This window comes from Aquila chrysaetos, chromosome 7, assembly GCF_900496995.4.
Source record: "Aquila chrysaetos chrysaetos chromosome 7, bAquChr1.4, whole genome shotgun sequence".
Lineage (NCBI taxonomy): Eukaryota > Metazoa > Chordata > Aves > Accipitriformes > Accipitridae > Aquila > Aquila chrysaetos.
The window spans coordinates 35,830,165-35,851,600 of NC_044010.1; the positions used below are offsets into that span (position 1 = coordinate 35,830,165).

A 21,436-nucleotide genomic window follows, 5' to 3' on the forward strand; every position below is an offset into this window, starting at 1 on the left:
ATGAAAGCTGTGATTATTTTGTGTTTCTCCTCAGCACAGGGAGATTTGCAGATCCTACGGCACTGCACACATACTTCTGAACCCGGTGGAGGTTCAGAGAGGTTCAGCCCCGTGGTTGCTTTTTAAAGGACGTGCTCCCTGCAGTAGTGTCTGGATGCTGTTTGTATTATGCAACCGTGGTAAGTTATCTAGGTTAACTTTAAATAACCTAATTATACAGGCAGCCTGTGAACACACAGTACCTGATGGAGAATCGTGTTGGTTTCAGCCTCTGTAGTACCAACAGGTCTCTCAATGCCTCTCACTCTCTAACCTGAATCAATAATATGACTTGCATGCCCAAACCCCCTTTCATCAGTGTCCCTTTTAGATCTGATACTGCCTTCTTGCCCTGTCGACCTCCTGTCTTCTCTGTAAGCCAATCTCCACAGTCCCTTTAGCACCGACAAACAGCTCAATTCCCACCCAGTTCCAGGTTACACCTGAGTACTAAACAACTACTGCAGCATCACCTGTGATTAGGCAATTTTTGGAGCCTTCCTGGGTGGTTTAACAATTCATGCAATGACATCTACCTTCGGTGTCTAGTGTTTTCCCTCCAAGCCCTGCTCAGACACTGAGAGGCAGACTTAAACCAGGACTGTGTGGCTCACTGCAGGATTACCAAGTGTCTGCAGGGTTCACAGAATGCCCTTTACAGAGCTGCTTGTCCTGGACAGACCACCCTCCTTCGATGATATCATCTCTTCTCTTCCAGTTTTCTTCCAGTGCTCCTACAGACCTCCTCCTCCTGCCTCTCCTTCCCCACTACATCAGCACCACTTGTTCAATTTCCCTCTCTCTCTGCAGATAAAGCCACTTTTCTTTCTGGCTAACCCCTCGTGCAATCTCTTTTCTCCCTCTCCAGACACCGCCCATAGTCTCGTCTGCTTCCCAAATTTTCCACATTGCCTATTTGCTGAGTGAATATCTGTGGTAGAACATTCCCTGTGATACCCCTGCTCCTCCCTGTATGCCCCGTCTTCCCAGTGCAGAGGCTGGGTATCGATCCTTTGGAGAAAAAAAATCTATAGGATCACTCTGCTACAGGCTCTGTAGGATGATCTGCTCAATGCAAGAATGCTCATGTTGACCATGCAGAAATAACTCACATCTAAGCTGTCAAGAGCACTGGAAGAAAAAAAAAATATAAAATCAAAGAACCATATAGCAAATTTTGATTTTTCTTTTTTTTTTTTTCCTTAGAAGAGGTTTCAATCTGAAGATATATATTTTTAATGTATTTAGTTATTTAATTATTTGGTAGAGGTTCATACCAAAAAAACAATGGACATAATTTCTCCTTTCCTCTGAAAAATAGTCAAGTTTTTAATTCCTAAAACTGTTATATGACTTAGCATAATTATTTGCTTTCAATGAGTAAACAACATGTCACAAAACAACCCTACACTCTCAAATTCTCTGGTCTGAAAAAAAGTGGGTGTAATTTCTAGAGCAAAGGGAATATTTTATACTGCAGGAAAAGGGGCCATGGAAGGCTCGTGGAGATGAGATCTGGCTGCAAGGCAGAGGAACTCTCAGCAGCAAGCTCTGTGGAGTTGCAAGAGAGGTGGTTTTATTAACAGAAAAGACTAGGCGAGTGAAAAGGGCTCAAATTGTACCTCTGCCTTTCTGGGTCAGAAGTTATTTTACTTGTTGTTCCCAGTCACCATGATGATACTTACCTCCTCTGGAAAGTGCTCTGAGATCTACAGATGGGGAGAAGCATCATTGCTTAGCAGCTGTAAATTTCCAAACCTGCTCCTGTTGCAGTTCTCCTGCTCTCTGGGCGTGCTAGATGCTCTCTTCGCATCTCCCACTCTCTGGGCGCGCTGCTGCAGGCTGGGAAGAAAAGAGCATCTCTCATTCCCTATGCAAATCCATTGATGAAAACATAAAATGCATTGTGCTGCTAAAACTTGCTGAGCTTGTTTGAATAAATGCCAAGGATTAACAGCACGTAAATTCACCATTGATTTGACAACAATGATGTTATGTGCCCTAAACACTGATGGGATTTGTTCAGTATTTAGGATGTGAGCTCTGAGGTGGAAAAAAGGGATTGCTAGTAATTTTTTAAGCCTCTTTGGCTGCGCCAAGGCAGACTGTTGGTATTATATAAATTCTTTAGATAAAATAAATATCAGTCTTTGTATGAGGAGAGTGGATATTTAACTTTTCCAGTATACAGCTGAATAGTAGATCTGGCTGTGGATCGCTATGAGCCAGGAAATAAAAATCGCCACATCCCTCTAAAATAGGGAGGAAGCAGATGTTGGAGTGGAAAAAGAATCCTGAAGGCCAGCAATAAAACAGAGGATTGTGCCTTAAAAACAGTGAGACAAAGATTTCTTTTTAGGTAGAAAACTAGAAATGTCACTTCCACAACTTGTTAGTTGTGGAACTGAGCTGTCCCTCAGTTATCGCGCTCTCCCTGGCTCCGGTGTTCAGCAACCTTGCAACCATGGTCCCTGTGGGACAAAAACTATTGTGCTTAGGAGTGGAGACCACCTGGGACAAAACTTGTGGTACAGGGCTTGACCATTCATCAAGCAAGAGTTGCAGAGTCAAGGGAAGGAAGAAGTATGATGATTTGTACCAGGACAGGCTTAGCCCCTCACTCTTTAAGCCAAGCTGCTGGAGTGCAGGGCATTGCTCACCTGCTCCCAGTTGGGCAGCTGATGGCTGTTTGGGAAGCATGGGAATTTGCGGAGTTCTCTAGGGACACACTGATGTCTCTTTAAAAGAAAAGCAAGCCAAGTTTGGGGGGGTTGTATTTATTTATTTATTTATTTAAATACACTTGCAGAAAGTTAGGCTCCTAGATCTATATTTAAACTTCTTAATAAGTGGCCTGATTTTCAAAGGTGCTCAGCATGTCGCAACCCTCCTACTAACTGGCTTCTTTCTTGCTATGAACTATCCTCAAAGAGGGGTTTTCAAGTGTTCTCTTTGCTTTTAACAAGAAACACGTATTCATCTAATAAAAAAGAATATAACACCTGCCTTCTCCCATGTCAGCTCTCCCATGGCGTTAGCCCTGCAGCCCCAACCACAGTTAAGCAGGGTGTGCAAATTGCACTGATAACATGGCCTCACCTCCTCCCATCCATTTTAAACTTTAGCGAGATATCAACAGCATTCAAAATTCAACAGAAATTGCTACTTTAGTGCTTTCCATGGTACTTGGTGGGGGTTGAGTGCAGAGGAAAAGGAGCCTAGCTGCAGTTATAATCAGTTGCTCCTTCCTCCATCAGCATCCCAGGTCAGACATGGTACAAAGGTTTGGAGCTCCTGACCATGGCACTGCCCTGGGTAGCATGCATATGTTTGAGGAACAGGAAATAAGTCTTCTAAAGAAAGGACTCTTCCCTTAGAAAGAAATAAATGCTGTGTGTTCATTTCCAGGGAGAGCTTTTAGTAAGCGCTTAGCAGCTCACGAACCAAAACTGATGATGCTGGCTCCTTAGTGAGCCTGCCCTTTTAGCTTGACTGCTTGCATACTGACTTCTGCTGACTTCTTGCACCCTTTCCAAAGCTAGGTCTATGAAAGATTAAGAAAAGCATGGTTGTTTTTTCCCACTCACCAGCTCCTTCACACACATTATGTAGTATTTTCCACCACAGCGAGACTGGTAGGAAGAAAACTTGCAATCAAGTTGCAAGCTGCCCTAGCTCTGTGTGGCTGTCATGAACTCCTTTTTGTACCTCATAGAAATATTCCTCCAAAGGGAAAACTTAGTTTGATTAGCATGCTGCAACAATTTTATCATTAAATATTGGCAGAGATTATTCACTCCCTTATGTTGTCACTAAACAGCTTACGTCTAAATGCAGAGGACCATCTAAATGAGTATAGTCATACCTTTTTTGGGTTGACAGGTCTATTCAAAAGAAAAAGCACTGGAACGCATGCCTGTTTTCTGTAAGAACTATCTGCAGAGTTGCACCCTCTGCAGGTTAACAGAGACCACTTGGCAGAGGACATGCAGATCAGAGCAGAGGGGTTGCCTTTCTTGGCTCTCCTGAGGCTGCAACACACCGGTTGGAAACAGTAATCCCTGTTATATTAGCACTTCAGAACCACATACAAACCCTCCACAGTTACACCTGACCAGTCACTGCTCCACATAAATACTTGCTTTTCTCTTCACATTGGGCTTGTACAGAGCTTGGCTTGGGGGTTGGAAACAGTGCCCGACTCACCTAGAAATTGGCAGGTGAGAGTCAGTCATGCGGACAAACTAAGAGCAGCTAAAAACAAGCAAGGGCTGTGCTTGATCACTGATGCCTGCTTTACTCAGAAACATGATCTAGCATTTCTGCAGTTTGTCCTGGGCAACATCTTTTACTAAATGTCTCGTGTGCTGGCAATTATGTGTGATAGTTTAGGAAGGGATTCTTTCAAAGGTAAGCTAGACATTTTGAGTTGGACTCACATTCTAAATTTGCAGCGAGGCTTTGGGAAAATCTGCCTTTGATGCATTGCTTTTGGGTGCGCTCATGAGCCCATGCACTAGTTTTTCTTCTTTTTATAGGAACAAATGTTGTGCATCCTGTGAGAAGTCTGGTCCCCTGAACTGGTGCAAAATGATTGCTTTCTCCTCTCATACCAAATTCCCACTGGATGGGATTCATCTCACCAGCTCTGCTTGTCCAGAAGGAAGTTAAAATTAGAAGTGCCTCCCCTGAGGCAGCTGTCCAGGCTCCCTCCTTATCAGTCGAGATGGAGGCACTGCTGAAAGGTGTCTCATTTCACCTTTCCTTCCCACCTACATTATAATGTGAGCCTTCTGGAAGCATCTGTTTCTCTGCACTGACTGGACAGGGAGCCTGGACAACTCATTTGGGCTGGACACCTAAGTTTTAGACCGTTGGAAGTTAGATGTGATGAGCCTCAGGAGATTGCTTGCTGCCCAGATACATGCAGGTAGTATGAAGTCTATATCAGGAAAAACTTCTGTAAATTAAATTTACATTTCAGTGAAATATTTTGCCCATAAAAGACAAAAATCCTTGTCAAAGACAAAATGGATATGATTAATTCTAGGGAGAGCCATGTAAATGTGGGTCCAGAAGAAACTAATGACATGAAACCATAAAGTTGGCTGCCACTTTTCAAGTATTTGAATGTGTGGTAAAATACATAATTTTAGATGAAATTTAGGTGAAGACATATTTGTCATTTTTCTCTCAACAGCCTATTCCCATCATCCCGCTGAACATATGGGGTGCTCCGATCACATGTTGAACACACACATGCTCCAATCCTGGAGCAAGCTTCAAGCTGTGGGTAGATGATAGATTTTGTTGGGCTTCCCTGTGAGATAAGTGGTGGTGTGTAGGCAAGCAGCTGCTTTCCTGGTGCTTAACTAAGAGCACCGATGTGCTGCTGGTCGGTGTTGCTGGGAGAAGTACAGCCCATCTGAGCTCCCTTCTTCCTCCCTGCCCCAATAATCCGCCCCCATTCCTGCATGGGGAACATGCTGGAGGTCAGAGCTCAAGGGTTTGGCAGTTTCTTAAGGACTGAAAGATGCCCAGAGAGGAGCCTGCCATTGTGTGCGTTGCTCCCTGTGCTCCTGATATAATCCCTGGTTTGGGAAACACAAAGGGGATGTTCCCAACACACTGCAGGGATTGCATCCACCCCTCATGCATGGCTGGGACCCAAACGGTATGTCAGACTCGAAAATCTGTCTCACTTTCTGTGTCAGGGCACAGTTCCCACCTGCTCCTCTACCAGCCAAATAAATCATTTGCTTTGTGCGCTCCAGTGAGTGGCTTGGGGTTTGAACCTGTTCCTGTATCTCTCCTTTCATTCTGCATATGTCAGGTCACTGCTGCCATTTGGTTAAATACAGGTTAGCAGCTCCCTGGTACTGAGTGGCTGAGGAGAGATTTTCTTTTCTCCTGGGACAAAGACCTAAATCTCACAGAGCTCTTGAAGAAAAATCTTGGTAGCGCTTTGTGACTCGTTTGCTTTCCCTTCATTTTCTCAAGCAAGATGACAGATTTGGGACAATGGAACTGAATGGGGGATTAGGTCTGTGTATTGCAGTTTTTTTCCTCCATGTCTTGAGGAGGGATTGAGCTCATTTTGGCACCTGATTTAAGAAAAGCCTTCATACCCAAGAGCCATGGCCAGACCACAGGGCCTTTTCTTGCTGGAACTAGGTGAGGTTGAACTTAAACTCTTGTCTGTCTTCTTAGCAGTCTCTACTGCCTTTTAGGGTGTTTTTCTGCTCCACTTTTTGCTTTCCATGAAGGAAAGCCTCTGTAATGGGATATTCTGGTTCCCACTTTTCCTCAACCTGCCTCCATGCACTGTGTGGGGAGGGGTCACGTGTGGGACTCAAGGCCAAGGACTTTCCAAGGCCACGTGGCACCTAGATTGCAGGCGATGCACAGCTGAATGTCACTTTGCCTCCGTGCTTTTCTGAATTTAACTCCTCTGGCCTGGAATGATCCCATTTCTCCCAAAGCACTGATGCCAGGATCTCAGCCACCCTCAGTTTCTTTAGTCCCTGGCACCATGAGAGAGGATGATTCAACCCCTCAGCTCTGAAGCACCCTCTCCTCTCTCTCCCTCGCTCTCCGCTGACTGCAAAACGTGCTGAGATGCACAAGACTCCTGACGTAGGTGCTTCTGCTGTCCAGAAGGCCTCTAGGATGCAACCACTACACCACCGGCTCTCCAGTGGAAATGGGGTTTCGGCTGTCGCCGCAGCCTCGTGCCGAGCCTTGCTGTGGAGCTGGGCAGGCTGGCCACCATTTCGCCGGCCAGCCACCTCAGCTGTCTGGCAGAGCTTGCTGCTCCCGCAGCGGGCTGTCCATGTGCCCCTTCCCCGATCTGTCCAGGAGGGTGGACGACCCCTTAAAGGTGGCTTTAAGTGAAACAGAAATGCAAAACAGCCGTAACCAGACACGCATGTTAAGCAAGATCTGTGTAGTGACACCAGGAGATGAATCTCCCACAACACTCCTAAATCAAAACAAGGACACTCTCAAGAGCAGCTTTGGGACTGCTGTTATGGTTGGTGACCAAATGTATTTTTCCTTCTTTCTTTTGGCAAAGTATTTGTTTGTTAAAAGTTTCTGTTATGTCAAACCCGTGTTCATGCTCTGCATCATGCATTAGTCCTGCTTCCCTGCCAGCCCCGCCAGGATCCCCATGCCAGGGGTGTCAGGCCCCTCTCAAGTGGTGGAGACACTTTATAGCATGTCACAAAAAAAGTTTACTTTTCTTCAACCCGAATCAAACCCTTTTTCCTCGCTTGGAAGAAAGTTGTCTCATTTATTTGGAAGAGACTTTGTGTCTCTGTTTCAAGGAGGGGCAAACACAGAAGCAAATTAACGAAAAGCCAAGGGCGGGTTACAAAGACCTACAGAAACAGACCTCCTTCACAAGCGTCCTTGAGACACCCACCAGGGTGTCCTGTTTAGCCTGCTTGATCCCGTAGAAGACCTGCCAGTACCCTTGGGCACCCCGTGTCTCACAGCCTGCTGCCTGGCATCATCCCTCCGGGAGATCTGGCACCGATTCCAACCAGACTGTCATTTCCAGGTCAGTCTCCACATTTCTGCTGACCATGTTGACTCCATCATGAGATCATGTCTTTCCAGAGAAATCCCGCTAATGCCTTCATTCTGCGAGACCGGTATATATAGGGGGAGCTTCCCTGGGGCTGCACTGCGCAGTCCAGCCAAGGCATCGCTGTCTTCCCAGCAGCTGCACTGCCCCCACCGCTCTCCCCTTGCAGCCACAGGTCGCAGCAGCAGCAAGCATGGACATTACCATCCAGCACCCCTGGTTCAAGCGTGCTCTGGGACCCCTCATTCCAAGCCGTTTGTTCGACCAGTTTTTCGGAGAGGGTCTCCTCGAGTATGACCTCCTGCCTTTGTTCTCTTCCACTATCAGCCCCTACTACAGGCAGTCCCTCTTCCGCAGCGTGCTGGAGTCGGGCATTTCAGAGGTAAGGGCCCTTCGGCTTCCTCTCCTTTTCCTTCCTCTCCCTCCTTACGCCTCTGCCTGCTCCATCCCACCCGCGGCTCAGCGGCGGGGGCCGGTGGCTGTAGCCCCATGCTGGGGTGCGAGGGGGCGAGGAGGACCTCCAGCCCACCGCCAAGCACAGCCCGCTCGCCCCTTCTTGGGCACGGAGGGAAACCCTCGCTGGGGAGAAGGCTTCCCTTTGAGAAACGGAAACTATTCTGGCTCCTGACGGTTGTTTCCAACACGTAAAAGGCTGCCTTTGCTGCCCTCGCGCCCGCCAGCCATATGGTGAGGGAAGAGCTAGGCTGCTCCCGGAGTAAGCGCCCATGAGGGCAGCTCGGCATGGGAGAGGACGCCGGCGAGTGGGAGCTTCCTCTGGCCCCCTCCTCCACTTCAGGAGCTCAGTGGTTTTTGCAAGCCCACGCTGGAAGACCCAGGAGCAATTCCGTGTAGGAGGAGTGCGTAGCCATGGGGGCTGTGCTCCGAAGCTCAGGGACTGGTGCTTTCTCTAGCCCTCTCATCCTGGTTTCCTCCCAGAGCTAAGACCACAAAGAAACCATAAATCACTGAAAGGACGAAACGCGTGCTATCAGAGAATATTACACTGGTTTCCGTCCTCTCTCGCTGCTGAGTACAAATGCCTGGTGCATCTGGCAGATCGCTGAGTGCAAAGGGGTCCCCAGCAGAAGAATAGCGGTGAGAAGTGTCGCCTCTCCCCAGAGCAGTAGCAATGGCGCAGATGCCTACCGTGGCGTCCCAGTGTCACTGGGTCCCCGTGATGGGAAGGAGACCCCCACTGAGGCCCATAGTCACAGAAAGAGAAACCGTGCCGCCGCCAGACCACCCCTTCTCTGCCTTTTAATCTGCCACGATGCTGGTGCTACCTCCGTGCTTAGAGCTAGGGTCTTACTGTCTAACAATGTTCGTTTCAGGTGAGGTCTGACCGGGACAAGTTTACAATCATGCTGGATGTAAAACACTTCTCTCCTGAAGACCTGAGTGTGAAGATTATCGATGACTTTGTGGAAATCCATGGCAAGCACAGTGAAAGACAGGTAAGTGGAAGTGATGGTGATGGTGGAGAAACTGGGGAGTAAAGGTCCGTTTTCTTTCTTTCCAATGGTCCTCAGCTGAAGGAGAAAAAGAAGAATATATCAGAAGAAGGAGTTATTTATTGATTGTCATTATTGGCATGGCCTGTTCCCATAGAGCCCCAACCAGATATCTGACAATAATGAGCTGATCCACTCCTCTTTTGTTTATTTTCAATCATCACCTTCCATAACCGTCAGATGATGATGTCCATTGTTCACTAATAACATTGGACCAGACAAAGAACATCATCTGGCGCTGCCAAAGCATGGCTGAGTTTTCATAAGCCAGAATCGTTAGTGAAAACAGAGTTTTCATATGCTGATCTAGGAGAGGAAAGCAAGAGCAAACAAAACAAAAGAAAAACAACCAAATGCCTGAGGCTTGGAAACTTTTCACACGTATGTCATGGAAATATCCGTGGGGGTCTAAAAGTGAGTTATACCAGCAGGGGTTTAATTCTTCTCATACATTTTTTTGGCCAGACAAAGCTCTAGCCTGGAAACAGTATGTATTTTTTAATATAGTTATTTTTTCTAGAGGAAGAGAGCAGCCATTTTCACGGCTGACTTAAAAAAAAAATTTGCATTTCTCATTCTTTTGGCCAAAAAAAAGGGGGCCAGGGTTGTGTACTTTGGCTGACACAGCGTTGCTGCCTAGTAAGGAAATACATGGCAGCACACGCACGCATTGTTTTTACCTTCGCAGAACCCCAGACTTTCTCTCCAAGCATCCTTTGAAATCGGAGACTATGGCGGGGCCCCTGTCCAGCTCAGATCCCAACCTATAATATGGCCAAAATCACACCCTGCTGCTCTGCTCAGCTCTTGCAGCCTCAGGGACATCGTGGGGGGACACCTGCCCCTACAAACCCGTAAAATAGAGTAAAAAGCAGAGATCGCCCGGCGATACCAGCAGTACAGTGTCACGATAAGCCAGGCCAAACGTGGACCCCCCTCCTATGGAGCCACGGGGTCGGGCGGAGGGAGGCACGGCGTGGTGCTGGGGGGTTTCTGACCGGCCTTCCCCCCTTTCCCCACTGCCTCTCAGGACGACCACGGCTATATCTCCCGCGAATTTCACCGCCGGTACCGCCTGCCCGCCAACGTGGACCAGGCTGCCATCACCTGCTCCCTGTCCAACGACGGCATGCTGACCTTCTCGGGCCCCAAGGTCCCCTCCAACATGGACGCCAGCCACAGCGAGAGGCCCATCCCCGTGTCCCGGGAGGAGAAGCCCACCTCCGCGCCTTCCTCCTAAACCCGCCTGCCGCTGCGGTATGCAGGCTGCCACCGTCTGCAGGTCTCGCTCCCAGAGCCATTGCAGAGATATCAGTGAATATCTAGAGGGGTTTATTTCGTTGGTTCCCCCCCCCCTCCCCCGTGTTTCTTTCCCCCCCCCTTTCTCTTGGATGGGACGAGGGGCTGGGTGAGCGGCTGGTGGACTTTGAAGCTTAAACCTGCGAGCTGTGCTGTGGGGATGGCATGGATGGCGTGTGCTGCCACGCCGTTGTACTTGCTGAAAGGGTCTTCGTCCAGTGCTGTAGTCCATAACCACCATCAGGTAGGAGGGAGTGCAGAAGTAACACTGGCTCCTGGCGCACCAAGTCTTGAGGCGAGGCTTGGAGCAGGTGAAAAGCCCTGCAGACTTGCTCTACCCCACGCAGAGTTAAACCGGTTACTCTTAAAAAAAGCAACAGAGCCAAGCCCCACACCTGAGATCCTGCGTACATGTGATGAATGTGCCAGGAGTTCCTTGCAACCACAGGAGAAATAATAACATCCTGCCTTCGGGGGTTGCAACGTGTATTTTTTTTCAGCAAAGTGTTTAAGTGTATCTGTTCATACCACTACCCTGTCGTTTCCCTTAGGGACAACTGACACGAGGACAAGCACGTCTTTCCACTGTCTTAGTAGGCCCTCGGGGGAGAGAGGGGGGCTCACCGCTGTGCAGAGGCTTCACATCCCCAGCCAGCTCTCCCCAGCCTGTGCGTAACACACCGTCTCCCTTGCTCTCGCTGTAATTCTAGGGTAGCTCCACCTCTTCCACTGGTATCTGGCACTCAACCTGAGAACGCGGTCAGTGGCGGTCAATAAAGAGATATAGGAAACACGCAATTGGCTTTGGGGTTTCGTTTGTTCCTTTCTAAGGCTTTTGAAATTGAAAGGTTAGCGCGGTGCCTAACACTGCTTTGAGGACGCGCTTTCCACCGCTGGAAGTACGTTTTGTGATGATGACTTGCCCTTTCTTTCGTGCTCCTGTTATCCTTCATGCAAGCAAAACAAAAGGATCAAGAGAAGAACAAAATTCAACAGCCCAACAGCCATGCCATTTCTTAAGTTCATTGCGTCAGTAAAGACGGCAATGCAGACCTCATTTCCATGATACGATGTGAAGGATTTCGTCTGAAATGAATGATTAAAGCTGTTTGATGGCAGGGTGGGTAGGGCATAGGTGCTGTCTCTCCCTGCAATTGCCACGCATGAAATCCATAGCTCCCAAGCCTGCGTAGATGAGAGCACTCAAGCCTGAAGGTTTCAGCACTCATGCTTGACTCAAATAGCTTTCCAAGCAGACAGAGATCTGGGGTGTTTAGCAAAAGCATAGCATCACTGATAACCCCGCATCCCCCACAATTAACCCCTCAGGTAAGATCAGCTTGGACAGCGAGTGCTTTTTGTCTTAGCAGAGGTCTTCACATCCAAGACCTCCAATGTGAGGTGGAGTTTCTGAGGTCCACCTTGGCTCCTAAGTAGAGAAGGTCACTGCTTCCCCGGGAGCAGACACAAGTTTGTCTCAATCAACATGTCTCTGGGTGCTCCCGGATCACACCTACAAAACAAGGCAGGGTGACAGCATCCTTCCCAGCAAAGAGCACAGGTCCATACCCTCACTGGGAGGTGAGGACAGCTGGAGAAAGTGTTGCTCTGCCAAAAAGACGAGCCCGCCAACCTCCTCCCCTTTGCTGCTGATTAACTGTGAAAAAGAGAGAAAATATAAGCTGGGTTTTTTTCTCATGACATGGGTTTAAATATTAATATGAGCCATAAATACAGAAGCTCTGGGCCTATTTAAAATTAAAAAGCACGTTCTTCTGCCACATCTAGGCCAAAACCCAGGGAGGGCTGGGAGTCAGGAGCAAGGACATTGCCCCTTATCCGGAGAAAGTGAGTGTGCCCTGCATGGGGTGGCAGGGGGAGAGCCAGGGAGAGGGGCAAGGCTGCAGGAGGAGGGAAGTGCCACAGAAGCAGGGGCAAGAGAAAGGAGGGAGATTACCGTCTGGTAATTAGAAAGCAAGGAATCCCCTCAGCGTCTGACACTATTTTAAACCTATGTTTTACTGAGATTACTTATTGGGCAATCCCAAAGCTTTCTACCAAAAAATGTGCAGCCAGTTGCATTTTCATCTCCAGGGGAAAGGCGTGAATGGACGCATTTGGGGAAAGGGCAATTTCATACCAGGAGGGAGCTGTTACTACCGGCAGAGAAAGGGCATTTTGGCAGAAACTGCCTCTCACTGCTTTGCCTGGCGCTAACAGGGCCCTGGCCTCTGCTCCTTTCCCCTCGGAGGCATCTCCCCGCCAGAGCTTCCGCACCTCCCCGCTGCGTGCTGACATCTCTCTCCTTCCTGACACAAACTCAGCAAAGCCAGGAGGAAAAAAAACCCCCAAACCCAGCCCCAAACATTTAGCCCCCATTCAAAACTCTCAGAGATGTAAAAATAGGGAAATATATTTTGAGCGTGATCTGTGTGCAGACGTTACCTGCAGCTGTTTGAGCAGCATGTGTGTCTGCCTGTCCCATGAAATGACATTTGAACCATTTTGGGGCCCCTTTTTCTGTCTGGATGGCAGAAAGTGAAAGTTTTGATGACAGGAAATCAGGGCAGGTTTGGGGCTCTTGCAGCTGCTCCGGTGCTGCAATGCAGCGGGTGCCGAGGGACCCGTGCAGCCCCTCGCTTTTGCGGCAAATCCTGGGGACACCAGACCGCGACTGTCTCACTGCTCTGAGAAGGGCTGGTTTTAAAGCCCTTTGCAATCCATCAGCTAATTAAAAACACGAGCGGCTGCTAAAAGCCTCTGTGCGAGGACACGCCGCGCGGCTGGTGGTGTTTTGTGTAGTAGGGGGGGACGTGTCGCCGAGGGCTGCCCTGCCTGTCCCCAGGCCCAGAGCCCCCCCGGCCCCGAGGGGTTCGTCCGCCCACAGAAGAGCTTGAGAATGAGCAATAATTCCTCCCTGCTTACTAGTGCCTATGTGTCACTCAAAATATTTCACATTTTTCACCCCAAAGTCTTCCTAGTCACATCGCTCCGGGATACTCCGCCTCCTCCTCTTCTGTGCACTTGGGTCTGTAAAAATTATTGTTTTCCCTTTGCTGAAATTAATTTTCATTTAAAGAAAGTCTTGTCATTCATAGCCTATGATCATGGTTTCAAGAAGGAGCTCGTCACCACAGCTTTTTACACAAATTTACCTGTTAATAAGGTGTTGCTAACTCTCTTCCAGGATTAACAAAATTTCTTGGAAGTTTTTTGGTTAGAAACTCAGTTGATGATTTTATCACAGAGAGAAAGGCAGTGGAGGTCCCTGCCCACGGGGCACTGACGGCACCTTCCAGCGTCCCGGCAGTTTGGTGTAGGGTGGCCTGTAACCAGGGGTTTCTGCTCAGGGTGATTATTCATCCTTATTGCACTGTGCTTTTATTACCTGCTGCCTCGTTTCCGCTCAGAGTGCTAACCTTGCTTGCCTACAGCAAAGCAGAAATGACTTTAGCTTCCCCTCCAGAGAAATCATTAAAGCGTTAGCCCGAGGGTGCTGAGGGGGATGCATCAGAGGGTGGTCCAGGGGCATGCGTCCTCCTCCGGGTGACTCTCCCTGCTCCCACAGGCCCCAACGACCCGGTGGTGGTGGCAGTGACATGGGGGATGGCAGCAGCTCCTGCCGCTGTACCTGCTCCCTCAGGGTATGTCACCTCTGCCAGCATCCCGTTTCCTCTAAGAAAAAGCTGGGAGCAAGGGCTGGCAGGATCCCACCTGGAGGCCACCCGCCGGGAAGCTGTCCCTGAGCATCCTGGGCCGGGGCTCTCCCCTTATCGCCTCTCTTGGCAGGGGGATAAGGAGAAAACCTCCTCATCCTTTTCAGGAGAAGGCGCACAGAGTTCACACTGCCCTCTCTGCACGGGCTTGGGCAATCAGCAGATGCCGCATTCCCCCCATCTCGCCCCCGGTTTATCCGGTAGTTTTGGACTTTTGTCTCCTGGCTTCTGGCAGAAGGACAGCTGGGGAGAGAGAGGCATTTCCCAGCAAAGCCGTGTCCCCACAGGGCGTCAACCTTTCCTGCTCTCTGGCACACCAAAGGGCTCCCTTTGGCCCCCCCCCCCCCCCGCCCCGGGTTTCAGCATCTCCCCAGGGAGACAGAAATCCAGGGCACAAGGCTAGCAGGCACACGGACCCAACGAGGGTTGCACAACTCTGGCGTTTCTTGGTTTCTGATTGATTTGCAAGTTAGCCAGTGTTACATAAAGATCTGGAATAGTCTGAAAGTTTTCCAGCATTTCCCCTTTTTTTTTTCTTTAAAGCAAATTCTGTTGCATGCAACCACTATAACCCCTCATCTCCTTGGCACTGTCATCAAGATTTGGGCTCTGCCACACAGGTCTCTACAATCTGAGGTTAAAAAAGCAGTAACTGCCTCTGTTGGCAATAAAAAGGGCTCCAAACTCATCCAAAAAATCCCAGTATTCTCTCAAAAGCACTTAACACGGACATACTGGGCACACCTCTGCAGTTTATCGCTGCTGTGTCAGGCACGTAGATTTGGGAGACACAGCCAGACGTGCGATGACGTGGGCTCTGCCCCCGCAACCCAGACTTTGTCCCTCCGGTGTGACCTCTTGTCAGGACTGGCATGTGACTGGAAAAACACCAGCTCACATGAGAAGTGCAGGTAAGTGCCGAGTCCCTCATTTCCCAGCTCCTGATCCAGCCGCGGGGCTTTCCCAGGGGAAGTGCAGTTGGGTCCATACACTGCCCACGCAGCAGAGCTGGAGCTGGGTTACGTGGCTGGAGCTCAGCTTGCAATTAACTGGCACTTTTAGGAAAAATGTGAGGTTAGAACGTGGCGCAGATGTTTGTGGCATATCTTAGAGTGTAGCACAAGCAGAGTAAAAATGAAATCTTGGTCAGAGAGGCTGAGGCAAGATGGAGTGATGTAAGTCGACCAAAGCTCAGGAGACGTTTCCATGCCTCAAAGACCATCCTCCAGCTGTCTTGCAAAGACCTACCACACCCCATGAGGGCCCTGAACTCTTCAGAAAATCATCCTTCTGCTCAGGAAGGGTGGGCTCAGCCCGGCCTGGAGAAGCTGCCCTGCCTCAGCAGAGGTGCTGGCAGCTGGGCAGGGGCTCAGCAAAACCCGGCGCTGCCGGGGAAAATCCGTGCCAGCCACCGCACATCACCCCGTGGCTCTGCCTGACGTCCTGCCCAGCTTGCCCTTTCACAGCCCACGTTCGCCCAGACTGCTGTGGGGCCAGGGCACCGGTGGGTGCTGCCACCACCGCTGTGCTGGGGAGCTGTAAATCAGGGGGGTGCCACCGCGGGAGGGGGCAGGGTGGGGGACACAGCCCACCAGCTCAGGGCTGCTGGGAGAGCCATCGGCCACCACCTGCAGATGTCTGGCACGCCTGGCAGGGTGGCTGCCACCTTCAGCCTGCTGTGGAGCATACAGCTATGGGAGATATGTCTCCTTGGCTGGGCAGGCACAGAAGATGACAGGGGTTTAGCACAGGAGCTCTTTGAGATCCTGACACAAAGGAGCAATGCTTCCTGCTGTGCCCATTCCCCGCTCTCAAACCACAGCGTGCAAAGAGGTGATCTGCCTAAACTGCAGTGACAGTAACGGCCACGGGCCCATCCATGTCAATCGGCTGCTTTGGGGTCATGGGAGAGACACAGCTACCCCGGGGTATAGGCAGAGGCTGATCTGCAAGTCCCTGGAGACCAGCGCAGGGACTCTCCTCCTTAAAGCACTCATTGCTTCCAGAGTGTGCTGCCACATCTTGCTGGAGCTATTTGGGGATGGTTACTCGGTCTGTGTAAGGGTCCAGAGGTAGGGAGGCCCTGCGTGGAGTAGGTTCAGCACACGACCTCTCGAGGGGCTCATGGACAGCGTGCGGTGGACTGGTATGTCCCAGGGGAACCAACAACCCAGCTGGCAGTCGGGTCCCTGTTGGGAAAAAGGGAATTTCCATGCTTTGCTTGCAGTGCTTTCTCTGTCAAGATTTCATAGCTGGCTGATCATTTCATTAGCCTCTAATCAGGGAAAAAGGCACACAGCTTAATTCAGTGTCTCTGCTCTGCCTTTAAGGACATCAGAGTAGTAAAGATCTGAACGCTTATGTATATCAGCGTACACAAAACGTTGCGTATCTAACACAGTGTTTGCAAACATGCAGTTCTATTTCCTTGGTGCCTTAAACGCTGTGCTCAGACGTGCCGTACCAAAGGATTTTTCCATACTCATCCAACCATTCCTGCCTTCTTTCCAAAAAACCGGCCCCTCGGCCCTTCCTCGGCGGGCTGATGCTTCCCTTCCCTGCCCTCCGGGCACCCCCGGGGCCGCTCCCGGCACGTCCCGGCGGGGCGGCCGGTGCCCGGCTCCGCTCCGCTCCGCACCGCTCCGCACCGCTCCGCACCGCTCCGCACCGCTCCGCTCCCCGGCGGCTGCGGGATCCCCCGCGGCCGGGAGGGCCGAGAGGTGGCAGCAGCCCCTCGTCTTTGGGACTGAGTGGCCTCCCCTGCGTTGAAGGAAACACCCGACTGAAAGATCACGCTCGGTATTTTGCTGAGCATCTCCTCTGTGCTCCTCCGAAGACTGGTTTTTTTTTTTTCTTTTTTCTTCCCCCCTCCTCCCCCCCCCCCGGCAGTAATTATTTCAGTTTTCTTTTTCCTTTTTCTCTTTGACAATGTGCTCAAAAGGAAGCAGAGCAGCACCATTGTCCACGCTGTCTCAGTTTTCCACCCACTCAGGCTGATGTCAGCCCCTCGCCGCAGGACTTAATGCACTGCTGTCTCCCCTCCAAATTACTAATTGCAAAGCCTTTTTTTTTTCCCCCCCCCGCTGGACAAGTTGCTTAGAGCCAAAGCCTCGCTCCCACCTTTGACAGCCCTTTTCCTCCCCGTTGAGCCCTCCCGGTGCTGAGCCACACTGAGCTGTGCCAGTACCCGGAGGATGGGGCGCACAGGGTCACCCTGCCACCCACCTGCCGGGGTGGAAACAAGGGCAAGCTGAGGGGGGAAATGCCCCCCAAACTGTTTTGCTCTGCCCACATGCAGGCCATTGCCATGCAGGAGGCTCTGGTCAAAGGGGTCCCTTCTCATCCTCCCTTGTCCCCTGCATGAGCCTGGGATGCCTGGCTGAGGTCTCACACCGGAGCGGCATTTGGCTCTGATGGTGTTTATATTGAGATAACTCACCAGGCGTCTGTCGCCAGAGCTCAGAGGTGAGCTATAAAGACCTTCAAAAGAAGCCTGCTTAATAGTTTTTGGTGCTGACCAAGGAAGGTCTGGGGTTTAATTTCCTGCTTTTTTGTTGTTTGTTTTTACTTAAGGAGAAATATTTGGGATGTCTAGCCTTGTCTCCACTGGTTTTGCTGGAAGGCTCCTTGGGCGTTTCAGAGGATTTGTGTGCTGAACTCTCTCGCACTGTAAACAAAGCGTGTCAAATCCTTCCCAAAGATGCTGATTTTCCAAAGCATTCATTAAGAGCCTGACCTTTCTTCTCCAATAATTTATGAACTACTTCCAAACAGACCACAAAACAGTAATGCAAAATGCCTGACTTATTTATGTGCTTCAGCGGGCCATAGGGGTACGAAAAGCTATACATAGCTTTGTTTCAATCTCTGGATATGTCATTATTTCCCTTGTGAGGTTCACGGCTCCAGAATATATGACCCTGTCCATGGGACTGAAACCAGGAAGCCCAACAGGCTCATTCAGCCTCTGTAGCATTTTGGCTTCCCCTGATGATTTCTGCTTCTCATTGATTTTCAACATGTCAGCTCAAAGTCTCACCTGAATTTAATGCAAAACAAATACCCTGTCACATCAACACAGAGAAAATGGAGTACAATAACTTAATTAGCAATGGCAGGGTGATTCAGCCGAGTCTGGGAAAGGATTTTGTAAATAAAAGCGATCATTCACAATTTTTTGCTAGGCAGTAGTTTCTCTAGCAGTACACACCAGAGGTAACTTGTAAGCCTGCCAGGCTGGCTTTTCTCTTCCAGGCACTACTAATGCCCTATCATTTTAACTTACTAAGAAAGGGAGCACGGAGTAAGAGACGTATAGACTGGGATGCATGGAAGACCCAAACAAGAAATGCCACCGATGGGTGAACTGGTGATGTTGGCTGTAATGAAGATTTCCATCTTCCTCAGAAAAAGCCACCCAGCCACACTCCACCTTTCTCCCCTGGGGAGCAGACAGATAACTCAGAGTCAAAGTCTCTGGCTAAAGTAGTAACTATAGATCAACTCGTTTATGGTTCAGTAACACAAACTTAAAAAAAAAACCACAACAGAGGCTATATGCATTTTTCATCTGGTTCTTCCTTTGATAAGGTAAAATGCAGGAGCCATCCTAGCATCTGAAATACTTGTAAATTCTCTCCAGCAGAGCATAGCAGAAAACAGTGTGTGATCGTTGTGCAGCTGGACTGTACTGCTCTCCCTCCCTGAAGCTGATGCTTGGAGTCTGCCGCTGAGGGGGGCTTAACCGTCGATTAAGCTTCTCATTCGAATTTGTACCTTGCAAATTGCAGAAGGTAACCTCACCATGTGACTTGCATATTCAGGTTGTTAACCAAGCAGCTGAAAATTCATTCATTTAACCAAGAGATTAAAAAAAACAAAAAACCAAACCCAAACCAAAAAACCAAGACAGCAGAGCCTGACAGCATTTTACCTGTAAATTTTGGAGTAAGACAGCATGAATGGAAGGAAAAACGCATATCCACAGCATTTGTGGTTTCATTTGCACGGGCCTTTCATCGCCAACCATTGCAGGAGGGGTTTGTACGCAGGGATGCTTTGGCGAGAGAAGTCAGTCCGAGGTGAGCGGTTACTGTGGCGAAAAGCCCTCTCCCTGGGACTCCCACAGCGCTTGGGGCACAGAGGAGTTACTCACTGCGTGTTTGCACCACAGAATAAAGTCCCCCAATAAATCAGATGTGAACTCACGTTTCTCAAGCATCTGAGGTGAAATGCTCTCTTTATCTTGGAAGAGAACCAGACACTGAGGTCTCCAGCATATTTTGCTGTAGCTGCAATGTCTCAGGACACAGCCAGGTCAAAGGGTTGTAGACAGAGGGAATATTTTTCGTTACATCCACTAGCAGAACTGGAAAAATTCGAGGAGGTTTTGGGCACCACAGCCAATCTACAGGTCAGTGAGGGCTTTGAGAGATGAGCCTTGACCATGGTTGTTACGGTGGGTTAGGCATGACCCCTTTCTGCTGCTGTACCCTCCGGTCTGCAGCGCTCACCTCTGCAGAGGGCAGGGTGGCACACGGGGGGCCAGGGGTGGCAGTGAGATTTGCCAGACTATCTGCCGAAATTTTCCCATGCAATGCCTATGCTGCAGCTCTTCCATGGTTTCACAGGCGCTGTCAGCACTCAGGTAACACCAGGTGTCTGCCAGTAAATGGGAGCAGAATTAGGACACTGTGCAACAGCAGCAAAAATTTGGTTTAATCTCTTCCCTGATAAGCTCACTTCTCTGATACATCTTAAGGAAAGAGAAGATGAAAGTCTGGAGAATACAGAGGGGAAAAAAGACTGGTATGATACAGTTAAACTGCACTACTTATAATAAGATAAGCATGAAAATTAGGCATAATTTTTATATTAAAAAGTGCTCTGTAGATGTACAGTATACAGGTGCTGGAGAGAAAACTCTTCTTGTACAAGGGGTCGCTTTAAGCCTGGATGTTCTGGGCACAGAAACTGCATGAAGCGCTTCTGCTTGGGTGGCTCTTGCAGAGAGATTACAGGAGCTCAGGTGGCTGCACGAGCCCTGCGCGGGCAGGGTCGAGCCAGGGAGAGGGAATTATTGAGCCCCCTGACAGCAGGGACCAAAGCGTAAGCATGACAAGATTTAAGAAGCCAGTGGAAGGGCAGAAGAGGAGTTGTATGAACAAGTGCATGGGCAGGAAGGGGGCTCCTGACAGCTGTGTTTTCTTTTACAGGGGCCAGTCTGCAAGTTAGCTCTTGCCAAGGGCACCCAGTGCCCAGGAAGGTACCAGAGATGGAGAACAGCTATTTGGTTACCAGCACCCAGGAGGATATTAAGGAAAAAGACCAACAGAGCTGAAGTTTCTCCGTTAGCTTCATTAGTGCCCAACGGGGCACCGGCACCCATGCCAGCTGCAGTGCTCACGGGGGTTTGCTGTGCCCCTGTGAGCCAGGCACATCTGTGCCTGGAGGATGGCTTTCGTGGTACTTTGGACCTGGTGGGTGTGTGGGTGCCCCTGGAAAAAGTGTGGGTGTTGTCACTCTTGATATAGTCAGCTTTTTGGCAGCACCTGCTCACACAGGGTGGACAAAGCTTCAGACGTGTCCAGGTGGGGAGAAAAAGCTCCCAAGGAAAGTCCCTATAGCTAGTAATTCAGAGAGTCCCTGGGAAAGCCCCAAACTGTACCCAGCATGAGGCAGTGGAGAAGAAGCCTCAGGGAAGAAGACAAAGTTGTGCATAGGTGGAAACCCCCTACCCACCCCAAGGGAAGGGCCCAGGGCCTGACTTTGGGCTGGGTTTGTAGGTTAGGGTACAGTGATGCTACCTGGGGCACCTCCGGGGCATTAGCTGAGCTCCTGCAGAGAGAGCACGAAGACAGGGAACAACAGCCACTCTTTTTTCATCATTACGTGCTATGTGCTCCACAGCAAAGCACCAACTTTCCCTGCTCCAGAGAAGCTCAGGGTTTTTTTCACTAGGTACCCTTTGAACCTTCCTTCTGGCCACCATCTTCCCGCTAAAGGCCACTGCCTTTTGATCCACCCACCAGTCCCTGGTACTGCCCCACATCCAAACTGGTGCAGCCTTTCTGACGCCAGCTCTCACTCTGCCTCTGCACCACCTCCCTTCTGCAGCCAGCTCCCAGCTGCCCTCCAGCTGCTCCCTCTTGCCCACCTGGTGGTATTAATTCCTGATGTCGCACCCCTGGGGCAGCTGCTCCGCAGGTTGAATTTGGCAGCAGTGCTTTCCAAAGACTAGAGCCTTTCCTTCTGAGCTGGGAAGCAAGGATGGCAAGCAA

The 21,436-nt window shown here is 49.9% G+C and overlaps 1 protein-coding gene across 1 annotated transcript; it reads left to right on the forward strand.

The window, feature by feature from the left end:
* The first annotated feature begins 7,712 nt into the window (after positions 1–7,712).
* Positions 7,713–10,565, forward strand: CRYAA (crystallin alpha A). The gene is made up of 3 exons (XM_030021071.2): positions 7,713–8,012; positions 8,962–9,084; positions 10,172–10,565. The coding sequence occupies exons 1-3, from the start codon at positions 7,824–7,826 to the stop codon at positions 10,379–10,381; spliced, it is 522 nt and encodes a 173-aa protein (XP_029876931.1). The 5' UTR covers positions 7,713–7,823; the 3' UTR covers positions 10,382–10,565.
* The last annotated feature ends 10,871 nt before the right edge of the window (positions 10,566–21,436 follow it).

What these genes read in the sequence shown, in the direction of transcription:
- CRYAA (XM_030021071.2), top strand. Translation starts at nt 7,824, where the DNA reads ATGGACATTACCATCCAGCACCCCTGGTTCAAGCGTGCTCTGGGACCC. An exon ending in TGGAGTCGGGCATTTCAGAG is followed by an intron (nt 8,013 to 8,961) that starts GTAAGGGCCCTT and finishes TGTTCGTTTCAG; the next exon opens with GTGAGGTCTGACCGGGACAA. An exon ending in GCAAGCACAGTGAAAGACAG is followed by an intron (nt 9,085 to 10,171) that starts GTAAGTGGAAGT and finishes ACTGCCTCTCAG; the next exon opens with GACGACCACGGCTATATCTC.